General features: G+C 48.3%; 2 protein-coding genes across 3 annotated transcripts; one reads left to right on the top strand and one right to left on the bottom strand.

Moving 5' to 3' along the window:
• Positions 1-299: 299 nt before the first annotated feature.
• ENTPD7 (ectonucleoside triphosphate diphosphohydrolase 7) lies at positions 300-13,939 on the bottom strand. Of its 2 annotated transcripts, XM_083740126.1 has the most exons (13): positions 13,215-13,939; positions 12,845-12,946; positions 11,410-11,589; positions 6,216-6,421; positions 5,939-6,089; positions 4,493-4,596; positions 3,947-4,003; positions 3,422-3,570; positions 3,167-3,333; positions 2,563-2,887; positions 2,396-2,481; positions 2,072-2,233; positions 300-1,361 (listed from the first exon to the last, which is right to left on the bottom strand). In XM_083740126.1, exons 2-13 carry the CDS (start codon positions 12,850-12,852, stop codon positions 1,133-1,135), a joined length of 1,824 nt encoding a protein of 607 aa, XP_083596252.1. In that variant the 5' UTR covers positions 12,853-12,946; positions 13,215-13,939; the 3' UTR covers positions 300-1,132. The 2 variants fall into 2 exon arrangements, with proteins under 2 accessions (XP_083596252.1, XP_083596253.1); XM_083740127.1 differs by lacking the exons at positions 11,410-11,589; positions 12,845-12,946; positions 13,215-13,939 and adding an exon at positions 8,374-8,624.
• On the top strand, positions 13,940-18,067 carry SLC25A28 (solute carrier family 25 member 28). The gene is made up of 4 exons (XM_083740128.1): positions 13,940-14,395; positions 15,131-15,359; positions 16,493-16,549; positions 17,114-18,067. The coding sequence occupies exons 1-4, from the start codon at positions 13,955-13,957 to the stop codon at positions 17,629-17,631; spliced, it is 1,245 nt and encodes a 414-aa protein (XP_083596254.1). The 5' UTR covers positions 13,940-13,954; the 3' UTR covers positions 17,632-18,067.
• The last annotated feature ends 1,886 nt before the right edge of the window (positions 18,068-19,953 follow it).

Below are 19,953 nucleotides of genomic sequence, written 5' to 3'. Positions count from 1 at the left end.
TTGGTATTGGGGGAAATCAAAAGTGGTCTGTGTTTCCTGACAAGGAGCACTTCAGTAAACTATCCAGGTGGTGTAAGCAACTAAGCCACTGCAAATTTCCAGACTAGGATTTATGATAGTAACCCTATTGTGTTCAGGACCATACAGCAATAAAGCAAGTTCTTTTCCTTTGGCCTACAATTGTAGATTGGTTCTCATTCTTGAGCACAGGTGAGAAATCATGGTTTTTACAGCTAGTAAAACCAACCAGCTACACCAACCAACAAGCTTCCAGCACAACTAGCATCAAGAAACTCTGCTTACACAGTTCAGCATAATTTATTGCTACAGTAACTGGAGTTCAAGTATGAAAACAAATTCATAATTTAACTTAGCCCATAGTTGATTGAGTTTATGGGCTAGTTGTTGTTAAAACAAGTACCAGAGACAGCGTTCCACAGTTCAAGGTGGTCTTCTGTGAAACTTGGAACTGCTGGAAGCCCCAGTGCTGGGACAACAGCACTGAGACACACTGAATGATGGGTAAATGTGGGATTTGAAAGGAGTGTGTGCAAAATGTATTTGTGGGGAGGAGTGTGAAGGAAGGCAGCAAAATATCTGCCTTGATTTTTTAAAAAGGTTATTTCTTACCCTCAAGGAATCCTGTTTGCACGACTCCTTTTTTGGTCCTATCATAGACATCAACAGAAGTAGGGGGGGGCGTGCTCATAGTAAAGCACCAGAAAGAACCATTTTCTTTCCTTTTGCGGGAGAGCTGTCCAGTTCCTGGCCACACAATGTCCTTCTCCCTCCCCTTCCTGAGTAAATCAAGTTTCTTTGGTCACTTTCAGCTATGCTGCCTTTTGCCCACTGTCAAGGGTAACACAGATCAGCTTCCCTTGCCTCACAGCGCCTGCAGCGTGATTCTCCCACAGTGGCTGGGGATTTCAGCCACGGAGGAAAATCTAGAGTCCATTAGGGTTGAGCGGCTTGGGTTAGGGGCAAGTCTGAGCAGACACTGTTTAGGCCCTGGGGTTGGGCTGGAGTCCTGCAGAATTCTGGACTAGCCCGCAAGAGAATCACAGCTTCTGGCCCATTAAAAGCCACTGCCAATAGGGCAGTGGAGAGAGTTCGCTGAGAGGTAGTTCTTTTCTCAGGAGGCTGCCTCCTGTGCTGGCAGCGGGACCACTTCTGCTAGCCACAGCAGGTCCAGCTGTGCCACGTGCAACTGCTTCTGGTGGATGCGGCGCAGACGGAAGAGGTAGAGTCCAATTGCAAGCATCACCACAAGAATGCACACAAAGAAAAGGTAGTGGTTATAAACAAAGGAGAGACGGAGCCAAGGGCTGCGAGGTTGGTGGATGCTCTCCTGGCGGAGATCCCTGAAAAACAAAGAAAAATCAGTCTGAAGTTAAAATGTGAAGCTGCGCTAAGCTTGAATCTCTTGCAACTAGCAGACAAAGAAGCATTCCAGATACTGCAGTAAGTATCATTCCCAAATACCTGGCTTTTCTCAGGCCTATGCCCTACAGACCATTTGTAAATAGATGAGAGATGTCGAAAACATAGGTTTAGTTTAATGGTTTAAGACACCATGTTGCCTACTGATAAAGGATCCTTCCTTTTCACGCAGGCTCTGTGCTTCATTGAGGGTGCTTTTGATGTCTCTCCCTTAGGTACCTCTTAAAAACAAACCAGGTCTCTGCATGCCTTTGCTTTCTCCTTTTCTGTTTTTTTTTCTTTCAGAAAAGCACTGCTGGCAGGATCACTTGCTTTCTCAAGTTCAAAAAAAGCAACTTCAAACTAAACACAGAGTACTGAACTCCTCCATGTTTCAAGCTCAATCCTATGCATGCTTATTGAGAGTAAGCCCTCCTCATGTTGAACTCTGTGAGGCTTACTCCCAAGTTCACATATTAAGATGACTGAACACTCTAATTAGGGCTAGAAAACCGGCATTTTACTCCTAGTCAAGTGCCATGGTCCAGTTCTTTACTGAAGACCTTGTTTGAAAGACTGATTCTGAAGTAACCAAAAGAACTCTACCACTCTTAAGATGAGAAAACATGTAGTGGGCAGCAATTTAGGTTACCTGAGTGGCAGAAAACGAGTTTTATAGAGAATGGCTCCCAGTGTCCATTGTACCTCACGATCATACACCAACTGGGCTGTGCGCAGACCAGAATAATCCTTGGGGAAATGAAAGCCTTCGTGTAGGACTTGGTGCATCCATGCTGATTTGAAGCACTGGTACCTGCAAGCAGAGCATAGAGACTCCATCACAAATACGCTGGACTGAGGCTCATCAGTTGAGAAAACTGCTGGGGGGCAATCTTACCCCCACCCCTTCACCGTCCATGGAAGAAGAGCTAAGGACCAAGCACATTCTCTGTGAAAAGGAAGAATGGATTCTTACTTGACACGGTGCAGATCTGCATGTGCTGAGTATAGGTGGTCTCGGAACCTCTGGATCAATAAGGACCAGCTCAGGCTGCAAAAATCCTGGAAGGAGGCAAAAGACATGAGTGGGCACAGAAACAATACCCCCTATCCTGGCAAAGTGATCACATATTCTAGAGTCACCTGGGCAGCGCGTGTGAACGTGGGCATGTGGTACAGTCCTCCCAGGCGCAGCACATCTTCGGTGCAGTAGTAGAATTCAGAGAACCCATAGAATTCGCTGTTAACAAAGTCAATTGGTGCCTGATAGGTGTTGCGCAGAGACACCGTGGTTCTGTTGTCTCCCGCCAGCAGGAGGTGCACTTGCTTCGCGCACAACTGCCAGTCTCCCTGGCCCTTGATGTGCAGGGTCTGGCCGCCATGCTCCACAACATCCTCCAGTCCCACAGGCAGGCAGGGGTCCAAGACGGGCACCCCAGCATTTGCGCCAAGCTGCTCACCCTTCAACCTGCAACGAGAGCCTAAGCTTCAGGGTTGGGAAAACACAGACATCCCCAGCGGCAAGTTATGATCAGTGAGTTCTTCTGTGCCACCCCGAAACAGGCTAGAGGTATGCATACGGACCATCAAAAACTTCTCCCATTGATCTCATCACTCAGGGAGCCTGCCTCCTACAAATAAACACACACCCTCTCCCAGGATGCCACACCTTGAACTCCTGGGGGCAGTGGAATCCAGAGCTGCCTTTAGCCAGACCTTTTGAAACCTGGCAGCATGAGGACATCACCTGTTGCGGGTGGTGGTCTGATTCAGCACCAGCTCTTCATAGCGCTGCCGGGCGTAGTTGCCCCCAAAGCCCAGGAAGGTGCTGACGTAGACTCGGTACACGTGCTTCGTGTGTTGCATGTCACAGCCAAGGTTGAAATCAGCAAGCAGGCTCTTGGCAGCTTCCTCCTGTCGGTAGCAGAGGGGAGGGAGAGAGGGAGTAAGAAACAGTGCCCAACCTGGACCATAGCACATATTTCCCTCCCAAACTACACACCTCCTGCGGGGAAGAGAAGGACGTGGAAGTCGGCACCTCATAGGCGATTTGCAGAGAGGCACCTCCCATGTCAAGGATCCCAACAGTCCTCTTTCGCACCAGGGTTTCTTCCTGGCCAGCCAGGGTCACAGAAATCACTGCATCTTCCTCTACAATCCCAGAGGGAGAGAGAGAAAGAGAAAGAGAAAGAGAGAGTTTCCAAAGCAATGGAAGATGGAGATGGAAGATGGCACATCCCCATACCTCTTGGGCTGAACACTAGAAATGTCTAGGGTTTGGGGGGGCGGGGGCAGAAGTTAGGGAAGAAGTGGGGATCCGCTCTAGTCTCTCTTGCTCACCTTCACTCCTGCTAAACTGCAGAATGGGAAGGTGCCTTAGTTCAGGTCATGTGGGAAAACCAAATCTCCATTCCTGCTGGGAATCGAGCAAACTGTGCTGAAGATTCCCTCCCTCAAGAGGGAACTGAGCCAAAAGAGAAAACTTCTACCTACCCATTCAACTCCACTGTCCCTTTCCCGGTCTCACCTTCTTCGTGGTCAAATCTTCCCAATACAAAGTTGATGCCTATCCAAGAATAGACTCCTGGGAAATTGGGGGTGGGGGAAGAAAGAGAATCAAAAGCAGTGTTGGGTTCCTTGAAGGTACAGGACTTGAGTAGCACCCTGTGAAGTTTGAGGGGAGGGAACAACCCCAAGGGACAGGCACCGCCAACAGCAAGTTAAGCTGGTTTAACAGCTAGCTAAGCCCCCAGATCCTGCACAGTGCTGCCTCACTACCTACGTTCCCCCCTCTCTCCCTTCACCCTTTGCCAAACTCCCTAAGATGATGGTGATATTTATTTATTTATTTATTTATTTATTTATTTATTTATTTATTTAATTCATACCCCGCCCGCCCCAGCCAAGGCCGGGCTCAGGGCAGCTAACAAGCAATAATAAAAACAAGTTGAATGAATACAACTTAAAAACAAGATTAAAATACAACATTAAAATATTGAAACATTAAAATATTAAAATGCAGCCTCATCACAGTGATGATGGAGTGAGCGAGCCTTTCTGGCCCAACACCTACCTTCTTGCTTCCCAGAGATCACTTCTGCCTGTGATTCTGAGAAGAGGAAATCAAATTCCAGGGGCACATCCTTCACCAGGTCTGCCAGGATGGCTGTCTGCTGCCTGTGAAGATCCACAAGCAGACAAACTGAGCAACTCCCATTTCTTTGTACTGAAATATAATGACCCCCCTCTCCACTGCTCCTTTGCCGAATGGTCAAGGTGTCTAAACAGCAGACTCGACCTCATTTCAAAATCTTGTCCTTTTGTCCCCCTGTGCAAGTCACCCTTCTCACTTGGTCTCTTTCCAGCCACGAATTTGCAAACACCCACAACAACTTCATAAGCAGGACTTAATTTTTAGTCCACCTGGGGTGGAGATGACCCATTGCTCACTATCAAGTTAGGGAACCCTGTGTGGGAATGTTGTGGATAGTAGGAGAGGATATATTGATTAAATATTATCCTTCCTCACGTTAGTGAGCTAGTCTCCACCCCCATCGTTCAGCCGGACACTGAGGTCCAGCGCCGAGGGCCTTCTGGCGGTTCCCTCACTGCAAGAAGTGAGGTTACAGGGAACCAGGAAGAGGGCCTTCTCGGTAGTGGTGCCCACCCTGTGGAACACCTTAACATCTGAAGGCAGCCCTGTTTAGGGAAGTTTTTAATGTCTGAAGTTTTATTCTGTTTTTAATGTTCTGTTGAAAGCCACCCAGAGTGGGTGGGGAAACCCAGCCAGATGGGCGGGTAGAAATAATAAATTATTAGTAGTAGTAGTAGTAGCAGAGCACATTCCCTTGCACATTGCTGGAAGCTAGTTGATGGATTTGTTAGAATCATTTGAATTGAGCAATCCAGTCTGGCTTGTCCAGATTGGATTGTTCCTGGTAAATTTCCCCTTTAGTTCCCTCTTAAAAAGAATAATGCCATGACAGTCTTCTTTTAAAAGTAATGATAAAGTTTACTTACATTCGGTTCACAGTATTGTCCTGAAGGCAGGCTTTATTTTGTAGTCACAGTTACAGTTGTAGAGAAAAGAAGTCTGAGCTAGGCCTCAGACTTTCTACCTTGTGGCTTCCATCCTCTGTAAGAATGAGCCATGTGCTGCTGGCTAAGAGCCAGCAGAGGAGTCGCAAAAGAGCAGCAAAAGAGGAAGATGGCTGCGTGACTGGCCCTTTTATAGGGTCTGCTAGGGTCACACCCATCTACCTGGTCGCACACAGGGGGAGGGTGCTCCAGAGCAGGTATGACAGGAAATCCTCCCTGTCTGGAGCAACATCCCCCTGTGTGTCCACTCTAGGAAACAGGAAATGTTGTATTTGACTGCTACAGTGAAGATACACCCCACACCCTGTCCCTTTCTACTTCAGGATGCAAGTCCATCTGTAGCTCCAAGAGGCCCGGCACTTCCTGCTCCCCAGTCCCAAGCCTACTCTGCTCAGGTCTTGGAAAAATATAGCTCACTCACCAGTCCGGCAGCAGTCTCATTCCTGCAGTACACAAAATGTAGAGGGGAGTCTCTTTGTGCTTGGTACTGGGCACATAGGCAGCAGCAAAGCTGAGCAGCGGCCTGATGTAGTCACTAGCTTTGTCTGGAGTGGCTGCCAGAGTAGAGATCCCTGTACAATGAAAAGGGAATATTCCCTCAGCTGCCATCTCTACAGAACAACTCTGCCCACCTCCAGGTGCTTGGTGCTTGTGGGTTCACAGCCACCAACAAAAAAGGCATTTGGAAATATCCAAACCTGGCTTGATCTTCTTGACAACAGGCTGGCCGTTACGGTCTCGCATCTGCCGGATGTCCAGCAGGTCGTGCGGATTCCCATTGTGTGGTGGCCAAAAGTATACAAAGACTCGGGACCCGCTGCTCCCGCAATCAATAACCACCCCGTAATTCAGAGATGGGTTATTTGTGTCCGTTGCCTCCAAGGTATGAAACCGTTCCAGGTACCTGCAAGGGGAATGAGGAAGATTTGGAGTTAAGAGTTAGAGACCAGACCAGTCTTCACACCCCTAAAAGAAAATAAAAAGGCAGATCCAGCATTCCATAAAATGCCTGCTCTGCTCTTTCAGAGGCTGTCTATTATTGCACAACAGCAATAATAGGAATTACAGGAACACAAAATGCCTATATCACTTCTCCATAAATGCTTCAAGCGATGCTGACCCAGCATGTGCATCTAGTCCCTGCGGAGGCTCTCGTTCCCCCTTCTAGAAACCAGATGAAAGTTATTGGAATCCCCCTAGGCACTGGATTCAGCTCCCCAGGAACCAGAGAACTGAAGCAGACATCCCAACCTACCCACTTTGTGCCATTTCATCGGTGCAATCAGAAAACAGGACTGAGAGACCACAGCATGTCCAGCCATTAAGAAGAAAGCTAACCAAATTAGTGGGTTTTGCAGATCCATTAGACAGAGAATTCATGCCACCACAGTTCTTATTGATCCTGCTCCCCTTTCTTGCACTGAAGGAAATTCTGGCTCAGTCAGCACAGCCTCTGCTGCTTCCCCCACCCAGCAGCAGCAGCAGCGGTGGAACAAAGCAAGGGTTTGAAGAAGGCCATCCCACGGCCAAATGCCATAGGGCCAAATGTTCCAACATCCTGACTTTTGCAGAAGAGGGCATAGATTCCCTGGGCACTCAGCTAGAGCAGCAGCTCTCACAAATGCCACACGCCACCCCAAGTATTCCAGCTGGATTTCCCCATGGACACAGGAGCCAAGAGATGCACAAATACAATGGCATCTGATCCAAGAGGGAGGAGAAGCCAGACCTATCACAGACAGAAGGTCAGGTCACAAAAGTTGAGGCATAAGCCACTCTATCAGTCTTTGTTTACATCTGTTAATCAGCATTCATGGAAGGAGGAAAGGGCAAAGGAAGAGGAGAAGCAGGAAGACCCAAGGCCTGCCATGTGGTAGGACAACCATGGATGAGGCAGTGCCAGGCCCTCTGAACTGTGTCAGGTGGGACAAGAAGTTGATCAGAGTCTGAGTTCTAGAGGAGCCATTGAATGTCACATTATTTGAGTACAGTAATTGGTAGTCTGTCCCAACAAGAAAATTCTGTCCAGTCCACATCACATTGAAAAAATAAAAGCCATGCAGCTAAATGCATCTTGTAGGATCAGCTCTGCTCTTGAAGGAAGAGGCACAAGCATTGGTCCCAGGTCCAGCAATGAACCTGCTGAAGGTAAGCTGGTGTGCATCTGATGAATGGCTGGGGTAATAAATGCTGGATGTTACTGGATATTATGCAAACAAAAGCTGCAGCAGAAATGCCCTTTTAAAATTAAAGGCAAGTTGCTACCTGCCATAAGGGAAGCTGAGAGGATGTATACAATGTGAATGTATAGTTTAGAGGAAATGTGAATTTAAAAGTAATTACCAATCTCTCCTTTGGTCTGAAAATTACTTGGTTAAGGTGGTTGTCAAATGCAAATAGCTGGCTTTTGCCAAAACATTTACCCTACCTTTATCTTAATGGCCCATTTTAAAGTGATAACATCAACAAGTCTAGACTTGTTAATCTTATAAAGAACCGCAGCTGGAGAGACCCTCTTTAGCATATCAAATAAAATCCTGGCTTCAGAGGAAGTACTGTCATTTTCCAGCAGACCATGAGAAGTCTGGTTCAGATTGGGGGATCCTAACTTAGAATCTTAAAACTATTCCCTCATTTCTTAAGATGCAACTGGGGGACAGGCAGTATTGCCTATGGGAAATTATCAGCTTTCATCCTTGACGTAAAAGAACTGTTCTTTGTCATCTTATGGACAGAAATGTAAATAATTACTTCCTAGTTTAGTAATTTTTAATTCTTAGTAATCTGCCAAGCATATTTAACACCAATGAAGAACCAGTTAGTAATGTTAAGAAGTTTTGTTGTTGTTGTTTTTACCTTTTGTTTTCTTTATGAGTTGCTTGTTGTCTTTTATGCTTTCCTATCTCTCTGGTGTTATATTTATTGACAACTTCCTTTCTTTAGGAACAGTAGACTGGTGTTAATACTTCAAGTCACACATCTAGTCATTCTGAAATTTTATTCATCTTAAGAGGAGTGGGTATAGGGAAAAGTGAGGTGTCTGAAGTGGGAAGCCTCTTCTCCACATGGCAGTTCCTTGTGCGATTCAGAAGTCTGCTAAATCAGGACTTCACACACACACACACACACACACACACACACACACAGAGAGAGAAAGAGAGAGAAAGCTCTGAACTTTGTACAGATGATGCTGTGGAGAGGGGTTGGCAGCACAGTTCTCCAGCTTCTCCTCACATGTTTGCTTACATGTGAAGCCTGAATACCCAAACAGGGACTGTGTAAAAGAAGGTGGGCAAACCAGCTCAAGCAACTGCTTCTGTGCCAGATACCTCACACTTTCCAATTGCAGAACACCAACTGGCAGCAGAATTGCCAGTCCCTGTGCAAACGTACTGAAGAGCATTATATGTGTGGGTTGGGAATCATTTAAGGGCAAAATTTGGGACTTCCCAGCAGTTAAACCTTGGGTTCTTATGTTGACACCCTGACAGTCCTTCGTTCCCAACATTTCACTAAATGAAGAGTGCCAACAGAAGCTCTGTGAAAGCACTGCCCAGCAGGACTAGCGCAGCATCTTCCTCCTCCCCCTCTAGCTTAAAAGGGCTTCAGCCTTTGTTGGTGGGAAAATGCCAGCTGAACTCAGTCCACGTGGCTTCTTCCCATCACTCCCATTTTGCTGTTGGATGGGAACTGTGAAATATGCCCTGCCATTTCCTCTGCAGTTTTTTCCATCAAGCATCTCCTTTTCTACTGCTATATTTGTGTTAGACAAAAAATGCAGAAATATATGCCCAATTCTGTAACCCAAGACCAAGATCGTAGAAGAACAGAGGGGAAAGGAGGGGGATAGAAGGACTTTGTGTGCCATAGAAACTGCCACCTTGTTTGGTGCCACTAACTCTCCCCTTCCTCATAGTTTCCCCAGGAAACCAGATTCTACATTATGCGTAGCATGTATAGCAAGGGTGAGGAACCAGGTGATGTGTAAGGGCTTCCCAGCTCCTGTTAGTAACAGTGACCATTATCAATTGTCAGGAACAATGAGCCTTGTAGTCCAACAACATCTAGAGCAGGGGTAGCTACCCTTGGCTCTCCATATGTTGATGAACTACAGTTCCCATCATCCCCAGCTATCGGTCATGTTGGCTAGGCATGATAGGATCTGGGAGTCCAACAACACCCAAAGTACAGAATAATCTTAGCTTTGATTAAAAGGCACACAGTACTTTCTGACCCTGAAGACACCTAATATACAACATACAGCGTAACACTTTCCTTTAGGGTTGGTTTCATTTCATGCATAAACTGTCTCAGAGCAGTACTGTGTCGTATTCTTAACTAATCTCTCTAAGCGTTTTGTAGGGTACAAAGTGGTCTTTATGCCTAAATGAACAAGCCATTTCAGAAGCAATTACCGTATTTTTCGCTCGATAACACGCACCTGACCATAACACGCACATAGTTTTTAGAGAAGGAAAGCAAGAAAAAAAATTCTGAATGAAACAGTGGATGTATCATTTTTGTGCTTCATGCTGTGGCCACAGACATGTGATTTGACGGTGAGTTTGGGGTAGCTCAATGCAAAAATCCTGAGAATCCATGTGGATCTGTGCTTTGTAACCACGTTTTTGCACCATTGCAGCCCCAGGCAACAGTGGGTGCGTGATTTTTTTGGTGCAGGCTGTAGCCATGGACATGCTATGTGATCTGATGTTGAATTTGGGGTGACCCAATGCAAAGATCCTGAGGATCCATGCTTTGTAACCACATTTTTGCACCATTGCAGCCCTGTTTTTGCATCAGATCATTGCTATGTGATCTGATGTTGAATTTGGGGTGACCCAATGCAAAAATCCTGAGGATCCATGTGGATCCGTGCTTTGTAACCACATTTTAAGTGGGGAGGGAAGGAAAAACATAGAAGGGACAAGGAGCACTGAGAGGGGTGTGCGGAGAAGCAGCTGGCTAAGAATGCAGGAGAGGGTTTTACCGGACGGAGGAAAGGAAGGCAAAAGTTCCCCAAGCCAGCCAGCCAGCGCGCTCTCTCTCTCTCTCTCTCTCTCTCCCCCCCCCCGCCCCCCAATCTGCATGTTGCCTGCGAGTCTCTAGACGCAGCATCAGCAGCACAGGAGCACGGAGAGGAGTTAGAAGGAAGGACGCTCTGCTTTCCCCTCCTAACGAAAGAGAAGAGGGTGGGCAGTAAGACCCTGAGGCAGAATGCAGGAAAGCAACAGCTTTCTCTCTCGCTGCCTGCATTCAGTTTAGCCCACGGAGAATGAAGATAAACTGGTAAAATAAGGGGGCTGGGTTAAAGCTAAAGGGAAAACCTCAAAGATCCCTCAAGAACAAGGCAGGGGTTCAGGGCTCCCAAAGCCGAGCTGCAGCCTTAGAAGGGAAAAATGGGGCTTTCGGAGGTGGTTTTTACTGCCCCGCTGCTTCCAATTTTTTAAAAGGCAAATTGCAGGAGAAGATGCAGCAGTCCGTCACTCTCTCACTCCCTCCAAGCACCCACGCTAGCGAACAAACACACAGGCAAGCACACACACTAGCAAACACGCAGTCGGGCTGCAGAGTGGCCAAACCTCCTAGCAAGCACTTCCCTGGCTTCTGCTGACCGCAACGAAGATGACCCTTGAAGAAAATGTGTGATGCACTCGGGCCAGTTGGCTCCAGGGACCACACATTCGCTCCATAACACGCATAGACATTTCCCCTTACTTTTTAGGAGAAAAAATCTGCGTGTTATAGAGGGGAAAATACGGTAATTTAGAATGTTTTGCTAAAGCTTAGCTAACTTGGAAATGCAAGCAGTGGAAGTCGACTGACTCCTTTGAAAGGATCTTTTTGCCTTATCTCAGCATGCTTCATGCCAGTGCAGTCACATTCACTCACCTTTCAGACTGCCAGTCCCGAGAACTAGTTTTCCAACGCCATAGATTTGTGATTCCCACAAACAGCAAAATACTGGCTGCAACTAAGAGGCCCAGCAGGCCCAGCCGCTGACGGAGACAAAGGCTCACTGAAGGCACTGTGAAGTGCCAAGATGCTGGACACAGACAGGAAAAACTGATCCTGGAAGAAGGGGAAAATCAGATTAAACAGTTGTTAAACGTCTAGCAAAGCCTCATCAGTCATCCACAGGTCCTTGCCAACAAAATGATCTTAGAAATCCAAGTGCTGAAGCTTCCAACATATACAGCTAAACCAGCATAGCCTACAGCTGGAAGTTTGGTATAGGAGGATCCTTCTTCCAAAGCAGCTGGGAATGTAACAAGGAGCAGATGGGACCCATGTGAGTACCGAGTACTGCAGTCATTTTAATGGCATTGGCAACCTTGCATCTAAACAAGCCAGCTGAGTCAGCTAGCAATAGTTTGCAATTAATCACCAACAATGCAAGCCTATGCATGTTCATTCAGAAGTACATCCTACTATATTCACTGGGCTTACTCCCTGGGATTGCAGCCATAATCATTAACACATCTTTGTGGAAGGGCACACACGATGTGCATTGTACATTTTCAATCTTCCCTAACTTGCAGGTGAGCCTCTGCTACTCTGTTCTTCATTCCCACTTCCCCTTTCCCAACCTTTCATTTGGGACTTGAATAATAATGGGGTTAAAGTGCTGGGAAACAATCACAGATACTCTGCAGAGACCACATGGAAACACTCAGGCTGCCCTTCTACCCTGCACCGATTAGCACCAAGCTGTGATCTTTGAACTTAAGTGGCTGCTAGCCAGGTTGGCTGTAACAGCAGAGGTTTTTAAGACATACCAGCCTCACAGAAGGAGCAAGAGAAGAGGCTGACAGCATCACTGTAACTAGGGTCAGGGGGGGGGAGGGAGCAGAAGAGAAGGGTAGATAATGCTGTGTGTATCCCAATCTCTGAGCGGCAAGAGAAGATCCTGCCATGAGCACAAATCAAAAGGCAACGCCAAAGCTTTCAGGAAGAATCCCTGCAGCAAAGCTGTTCTAAATGCAAAACCCCTGTCCCAAAGCCATGCCAATCAACAAGCAATCTCGAACCCAGATCAGTGCTGGGCTATATCTGGTTTTCAGATCAAGAGTTCTTTGTTGAGATCCTTCCATTTCTTTGTCGGTCTCCCCCTGCGCTTGTGGGTCAGGGGTCTCAAACTCCAAGCCCCAAGGCTCCCACAGCGCACCTGCTCTTCCAGTGGCATCAAGGTCGCCACCGCCCTGCCTAGCAGCCGGGAAGCAGCCCACGCCCACGGGGTACAACGACGAGGAGGAGGAAGCCGGCAACGCCGGAAAGGAGACCGTGTGGGCAATTCGTAGTGGGACCCGCGATCCCATCACCTCACCTGGCCATGTGCTCGTCCCGCAGTCTGTCAGCTTCCAGTGCGGGTCCCAGGAGGAAGTAGCATCTCTTTCGGCTCCTCCAAGTTGCAGGATGATCCTGGACCCTGAAAAAGGAAGGAAGAGACGGAGTGGTTAAACCAGGGATCAGCGCCGACGACCTTCCCGCCTCTACCCCCTGAAAGGGCCACAAAATTGGTCCGTTAATTAATGCTCCACATTTCATCCCAGGCTGAGATCAGCTTCAGAGAGAGAGAGAGAGAGAGAGACGCGCCTCTGGCCGCAGAGCAGGCTCCTCCGCCCGGCAGTGCCGCGGTTCCCCTTCCACACAGGCAGCGCTCCTTTCCCCCCGCTTCCCCGGAGAGCCCGACTTACCGCTTCCTTCGCCCCGCGCTCGCCGTCCGGCGCCACGACTTCGTCGGCCCTTTGCTCCAGCCACGTCCCCAGGGCGACCGGGCTGGGCGGCAGCCAATGGCAGAGCCCGGGTAAGGTTGACGCAACGGAACCGAGTCGGCCTGGGCTCCGCCTCCCGCGGCGGGCAGCCAACCAGCTGCGCTTTCCGAAGGGCACGCCGCTCTTTCCAGGACGGGACCCGATACTCTCCTCAAGTGTCATTCAGTAATTTCCAACACGTCACAAGCTCTGGGCCAACCCGGCGAGGGTCATTCGGGCGGGTTTTCGTTACGTCATGCGTATATTGCCCAATTCGTAGGCCCAAGGGTGGCTTTTCAACGTACACCTCCTTTTTTTGTGGGCCTCGTCTTCGCGGGAACGCGCAGGCGCCCTGTTGCCCATTCGCAGCCTCCAGTCAACTCTCACACTGCATGTTTGGTCCACCAATGTACAGGCATATTCTTCCCACGGCAACGTCATCACTGAAAGCAAGCCAACCAACATCCACAAACAAACCCCACGCACCAAAGAAAACTGCGCAGCCTTATTACAAGCCTGTCAGCTTGAACGGCAGGCATCGTAGCCAATACCTTTCTCCTTTTCCTCACGTATCTCGAATAAAGCGGAAAAGTAGCCAATCGGGTGAGGAACGAACGAAAGGTCAAAGAGGTATTGCCCAATATCCTCTCTGGATAGGCGGGAGACAGGACGGACGTTAGCCAATGGAAGAGAGCGTGAGTCGCAGCCTACCAATGGACATTGGCTCGGGGCGGCGCGAAAACCGTCCGCGGCCAATGAGTGACATCCATGGGCGGGGCGGACAGAGCGGGAGCCGCAGGACCGAGTGTGCAGCCCGCAACGGACTCGACGGCGGTGCCATGGAGCTCGGGGCGGGCGGCTCGGCGGGGCCCGGGCAGCGCGGCGGGGCAGAGCCGGGCCGCCAGCTCCTCCTGCTGCTGGGCGGGGGCGACGGTGGAGGGGCGGGTTGGGCGTGGCCCGCGGGGGATGGCGGGGCGGGAGGGACTGGCACGGACACGGAGGCCGGCCCGGAGCCGGACTACGAGGCCCTCCCGCGGGGCTCCGCCGCCTCCACCCACATGCTCGCAGGGGCTGTGGCGGGGGTGCTGGAGCACAGCCTCATGTACCCGGTGGACTGTGTCAAGGTGAGCACGGGCGCCGAGCTGCTCTGGCGTCTCCGGGCGCAGGGCGGGTGCTGGCGGGAGTCGGGGGGGGCGGGGAGCTGAGACGAGACGCGGGAGTCCCTGGGCAGGACCTGAGAGGGGTTAACCGGCACACGATCTTCATTAGTGTTGCACTTTAATCCGCATCACCGGACGGTCCGACTAGATCCGAATTTAGCAAAAAGGGGGGGGGGGACCAGAGTTGACAGAAAGGCGAAGGATGTGTTCCCCGATGAATGCGATGGAGCTAACGACTTCGGGGAGGGATGGATCAAACACGTTCTCGGCTCTTTTGCTGGCTAATGGCAGAAGTGCCAACGAACGATCACTTGACAGGAGAGTTATGTGTTGCCGCCGCTAGTTGTCAAGAAGCAAGATCGGTTTCCTTGATCACGTTTCAGGCCTTCACTTTTGCCGCCAAAGCGACCGACCTGGTTCCCAGAAATATTTGGTCTCAGTCATGGGGTTGAGAGAAAGGGGTAAGGTGTGTGTGGGGGGGGTTGTACATACGGTAGAGTCCTGGCAGACGCGAGGGCCCTCTGGTGATCTGCAGACACCTACAAAGGTCGCCTGCGAGAACTCATTTGTGTGCAGCCATCAAATGCAGCTGAATGGCTCTGAAAGGAAGGAGTGTCCTGGGTTGGGAGAGCTGGGTGTGGAGCTTACTAGGCTAAGTCCCTTGGCATATCTAACCTGCTCCCCTCCCTGCACTGGCAGACAAGGATGCAGAGCCTGCAACCGGAACCTGCTGCTCGCTACCGGAATGTGCTGGAGGCCCTGTGGCGGATCGTGCGGACTGAAGGGATCTGGCGACCCATGCGTGGATTGAACATCACAGCCACAGGGGCAGGCCCTGCTCATGCCTTGTATTTCGCCTGCTACGAAAAGTTGAAAAAGACACTTACCGACATTATCCATGCTGGGGGCAATAGTCACGTGGCCAACGGTATTGTCCCTTCTTGCCTGCTTGCCCCACCCTGAGGGTCCCTATGTTCCCAGCTAGGACTGTTAGTGAAATGAAGAACTGGATGCCTGGTTTTTTCTTCTTCTTCTTCTTGTTTAGTCGTGTCCGTGACCCCATGGACCAGAGCACGCCAGGCACTCCTGTCTTCTTTCTTACTGCTGTTATATTGCTAACTTCTGAATCCTATTTACTATTGACATTCTTCCCTGATGCTGTGTTCTGCTTCACTCCAAGCATTATCTAACCATGATAATTAGGAATGTAGGATTTCCCATTGACTTTTGAAAGGAATTTGTGAATGAGAAGGGATTGTGGGAATATGGGGCAGATAGCTGCAGTTTCCACCAGAGCAGACAAACTTTCTGTATTGTGAAGATAGTTTGAAATATGATAGAAGAATGGGTGTGCTGCTGTTTGTATTTCATTTTGACTTTATATAGTGCTCTTACATTTGTCCTTTTAGCATCCTCATTTTTGAGTGGGGAGAACCCCAAGCTTGCTGTAACGTGTTGTAGAGTCTGGTCTGCTTATATTTACTTTTTCACACTAGCATGCTTCTGAGGCTCCTTCATCTCTGATAGTCTGGACAGATAATAGGAAGACCCAATTAGCTGGAGATCCTAGAATTTTGGAACTAACTCGCCTGACTGAAACTTGTTGGATGTGTTAGCAGGATGGTGGAAGAATCCTAAATAGCTGCAAGAATCCTAAATAGCTGCAAGACGGTCTTGGCTCTTCTCTGCTCTAGGAATTAAAGATGATAGATAATTTACAGTGCAATCCTAACCATGTTTACTCAGAAGTAAGTCCTATTTAATTCAGTGGACTTACTCCCAGGTAAGTGGAGTTAGGATTGCAGTCTTAGTCTTCTGATCCCCCCCTCAATCCTTCCAATGTGGGTCGAGATTAATATGATAAATATTGCCTGCACTGAAGCCTTGAATATTTCTGATATTCCCTTTCTGAAAACTGATGCTAACTTCTCAATGAACTTTCATTCTCTCTTGGGGAGGGGGGTGTCCCTATTTGCTCGCATACACTCCTCCGGTGGCACATTGTGAGAACTCCTTATGTCTTCTTCCCACTTTTCACATGTAATAGTCCTTGTTTTGCAGGCGCAGCAGGCTGTGTGGCAACATTGCTTCATGATGCAGCCATGAACCCAGCAGAAGGTAATGTTGCTTCCCAGCAGTCCTGCAACTTTCATGCAGCTTGTGCTGCTCCCTTCTTGTCACCAGGGGGTGCTTTCATGTTGCTTGTGATACAGTTCAGACATGCAGCCTTACCTGCTACAAGGGTTCTTTGGATGCAGCGGGTGGGTGGTGGACAAGACTTTGGCTGAAGCAAAGAAGGTATTTGTGTATCTGCCCTTGCTCTTGGTGTTGAAAAATGACATAAAAACAATATTGCAACTTGTCTTTCATAATTTGTGTTCCCTACATTGTGTAGGCATAATCAGATCACATTTCAGTAACCCCCGTTTTACTTGGTGTCTCACAATTCCAGAATTGGGGCATTACTGTTTTTTCACAAGTTGTGGAGTTCTGCAGGATTTCTTGGGTGGGTAGATAGATCACACTGAGGCAAGTTTGAGGGATGCAGGGCCCCTGAATCTATTAAAGTGTTTACGTAGAATGCACACTGTTCAGATCACTGCACTTATACATTTTTTCTTTGCTCCTCCCTGCCCTTCTCTCGTCTCCATGGCTGGGCTGCTGCTGTCATCTTTTGATCAGTGGTAAAGCAGAGAATGCAGATGTACAACTCTCCATACCAGCGAGCAACAGACTGTGTACGTGCTGTATGGTGCAATGAAGGGGCAGGAGCTTTCTACCGAAGCTACACCACTCAGCTGACTATGAACATCCCCTTCCAGGCCATCCACTTCATGGCATATGAATCTTTGCAGGAACACCTCAATCCTCACAGACAGTACAACCCTAGTTCCCATATGGTGGCAGGGGCCTGTGCAGGGGCCATTGCTGCTGCTGCCACCACCCCATTGGACGTTTGCAAGACACTGCTGAATACCCAGGAGGCCCTGGCACTGAATACCAACATCAGTGGGCACATTACAGGCATGGCTCATGCATTCAGGACGGTGTACCGCGTGGGTGGGCTGACTGCCTATTTTCGAGGGGTACAAGCACGTGTCATTTACCAGATGCCCTCCACAGCCATTGCCTGGTCTGTGTATGAGTTCTTCAAATACTTCCTTACCAAGCGAAAGGAGGAACGATTGGCCGGGAAGTGAAATGTGACTCCACCCGCTGGATTGGCTGGTGCCAGACTCAGATGACAAGCAAGCCTTTGGAATAACGATGCCGCCTCTTGCCTGCTGCTGCATTTTGCACAGCCCATCATCCTTCTCCCAAATGGATAGTACACAATGAGCAGCAGCTTGGCCTGCCCTTTTCTAGCCTGACACCTAACAAGCATCTCCCTTGCCCCAAAAGTTGTATTCCCTTAAAAGAGGTGGAGACTACCATGAGCTACCGTGAGCACACTGGAACTTGGGGTGATGACCTGCATACCCTGAACGGGTTGCTGTTACGACAACGTGGTGATGGAGGCAGGGGAAGTGTTAGCTGAGCTGTTGTCTAGTAGCACACACACAAACCTCATGCTCTCTGGGAAGGCTTTGATTGTTGTGGCCCTTGGCACCTCCAATAAAGTCTGCTTTATCGTCACAGCCCTTGTTTGCTATTATTCTCCTTATCTCTTGCTCTCTTTTTAGCAGCTATAGGGCTTTGTTACAGGTAAGTTAGCCCAACCTATAGCAGGATGGTCTAAATTGTTTCCTCTTGTGGTAGGTGGGAGAGTAGAAGTGAGATTAGTATCATATAATGCCGCATCTTGTATGAGTAATATTGATCCATGAAGAACCAGCTTTCTATTGTCATTATATTTGGAGAGCATTTATGTTCCTACAGGATACCGGCACCAGACAACTGACAGCTTTAGGTGATTCTTGTTCCTCCCATATATATTTCAGCAGTATTCTTACCTACCAACATAGCTCAAACACACATTCTTATAGTAGCAGGGGAAAAGATGCAGTGTCTGCCTCAGTCAGGTGTTCTTTCAACTGGCTTGCAGTGTCCTCCAGTAATATATATACTGTGATGGAAAAGACACAGGTGCATGTGTGCACATATGTAAAAAAAAAAGTTCTTGTTCCTATTATCCTCTATCACACACCAGACAGAGTAGCAATGTGAAAGAGTAGAGCCAGGCTGTAGTTTGAGAACAGGCAGACAGGTGGTATTGGGGAATACCATTTATCCATCTGCAGTTATAAAGCATGCATTCTCTGTTTGCCTTGCCCTATGATGCTGGCCCCTCCATGTTGCAGGAACTCCAAAAGTACGGCACTTAGGTTCCAGGTAACTTTTAACTTTGAATGGGCAACAAAGATGACTGTGTTAATGGGCTTCATCTTACTTCTTAGGGGGGAAGTGTGGCAATCTTTCCTCCTACTCTTGATCCCAAGATTTGGAATGTGTCATTTAGGAAGAGGAAGAATACACAAATGAGGCAAATATAAACCTCTGACTGAGCCAGTGTCTTACTGAAAAGCCTGTCTGCTTCCTACGTGTGCCTTTTGCAGCAAGGAAAGTGAAACCTCAAAACAATACATCTGTCTTCATTGGCTTATGATGGATGTAGCCAAATTTTAGATTTCCTAATGCATACTTTCTGTTGCATTAGGGTTATGTGAGTGATGGAGAAATAACTGATGTTTTAGAGCTTTGAAGTTGAACCAAAAGGGCAAATAGAACTTATGTTCAAAATGCCTGTTCATACATGGTTTTGCTAGCTGTGCTTCTTGCTGACTTGACCTGTCTTGGAAGGGTAGACTTTGACAGGAAATTCTTGTCTTCCTGGGAAAGAAAAGTTGACAAGAAGGCTCACCTGTTGCAGCAATGCAGAGAAGAGCCTGGTGCTCCCTGACTGGCATTTCCCCTCAATCTTTGAGGTGGTGTAAACATTAATTTTGAGAAAATTTTCTCTGGCCCAGTTCACATGTAATTCAAACCATGAATAAACAAGAATGCATAAGCACTCAGGTACAGGTGGGAAATCCTGCTGCCACACTCCTGAAACTAAGCCATGGCTTGGCTTAGTGTTCTATCCAAGCCTGGCCTTGTGGCTTGTCTTCTGAAAGAAAACCACAATTTGTAAGCCAAGAACAACCCCTAGTTGCAGTTTGTGCATTGTCAGGAGCAAGACAAACCATGAACCTCAGTATGGACATAATGCTAAGTCAAGCCATGGCTTAGATCTGGGTAGCAGGGCAACAGGAAAAACAGAGTACCTGCACACTAGTGGAATTCCTGGCATATGGCTTTTGCTAATTCTTTCAGGAAAACTATGGACGTGGCTAAGAACTTGTACATAACTTCCAAGTCCCTCATCCTGCAGTAGTGACTTAACAGAGGCACCAACTCCCCCCCCCCCCCATTTAATGGCCGTTGTCATTCAAATGGTGTGTGTGCATGTCATGTGATCAATTATGAGGGTATTTTATTCAAGTTGGCACCCCTTGACAGGAATTTGGTTGGCAATGGGAGTC

This window comes from Podarcis gaigeae (assembly GCF_964106915.1).
Source record: "Podarcis gaigeae genome assembly, chromosome: 5".
NCBI lineage: Eukaryota > Metazoa > Chordata > Lepidosauria > Squamata > Lacertidae > Podarcis > Podarcis gaigeae.
This window is presented reverse-complemented; position numbering and strand designations above follow the sequence as displayed.

Coding starts and splice junctions, on each gene's coding strand:
- ENTPD7 (XM_083740126.1), bottom strand. Junction 4,597..5,938: donor ATGAGACTGCTGCCGGACTG/GTGAGTGAGCTA, acceptor GGATCTTCACAG/GCAGCAGACAGCCATCCTGG. Junction 2,888..3,166: donor CAGACCACCACCCGCAACAG/GTGATGTCCTCA, acceptor CTCTCGTTGCAG/GTTGAAGGGTGAGCAGCTTG.
- SLC25A28 (XM_083740128.1), top strand. CDS start 13,955: ATGGAAGAGAGCGTGAGTCGCAGCCTACCAATGGACATTGGCTCGGGG. Junction 14,396..15,130: donor ACCCGGTGGACTGTGTCAAG/GTGAGCACGGGC, acceptor CTGCACTGGCAG/ACAAGGATGCAGAGCCTGCA. Junction 16,550..17,113: donor AGCCATGAACCCAGCAGAAG/GTAATGTTGCTT, acceptor TCTTTTGATCAG/TGGTAAAGCAGAGAATGCAG.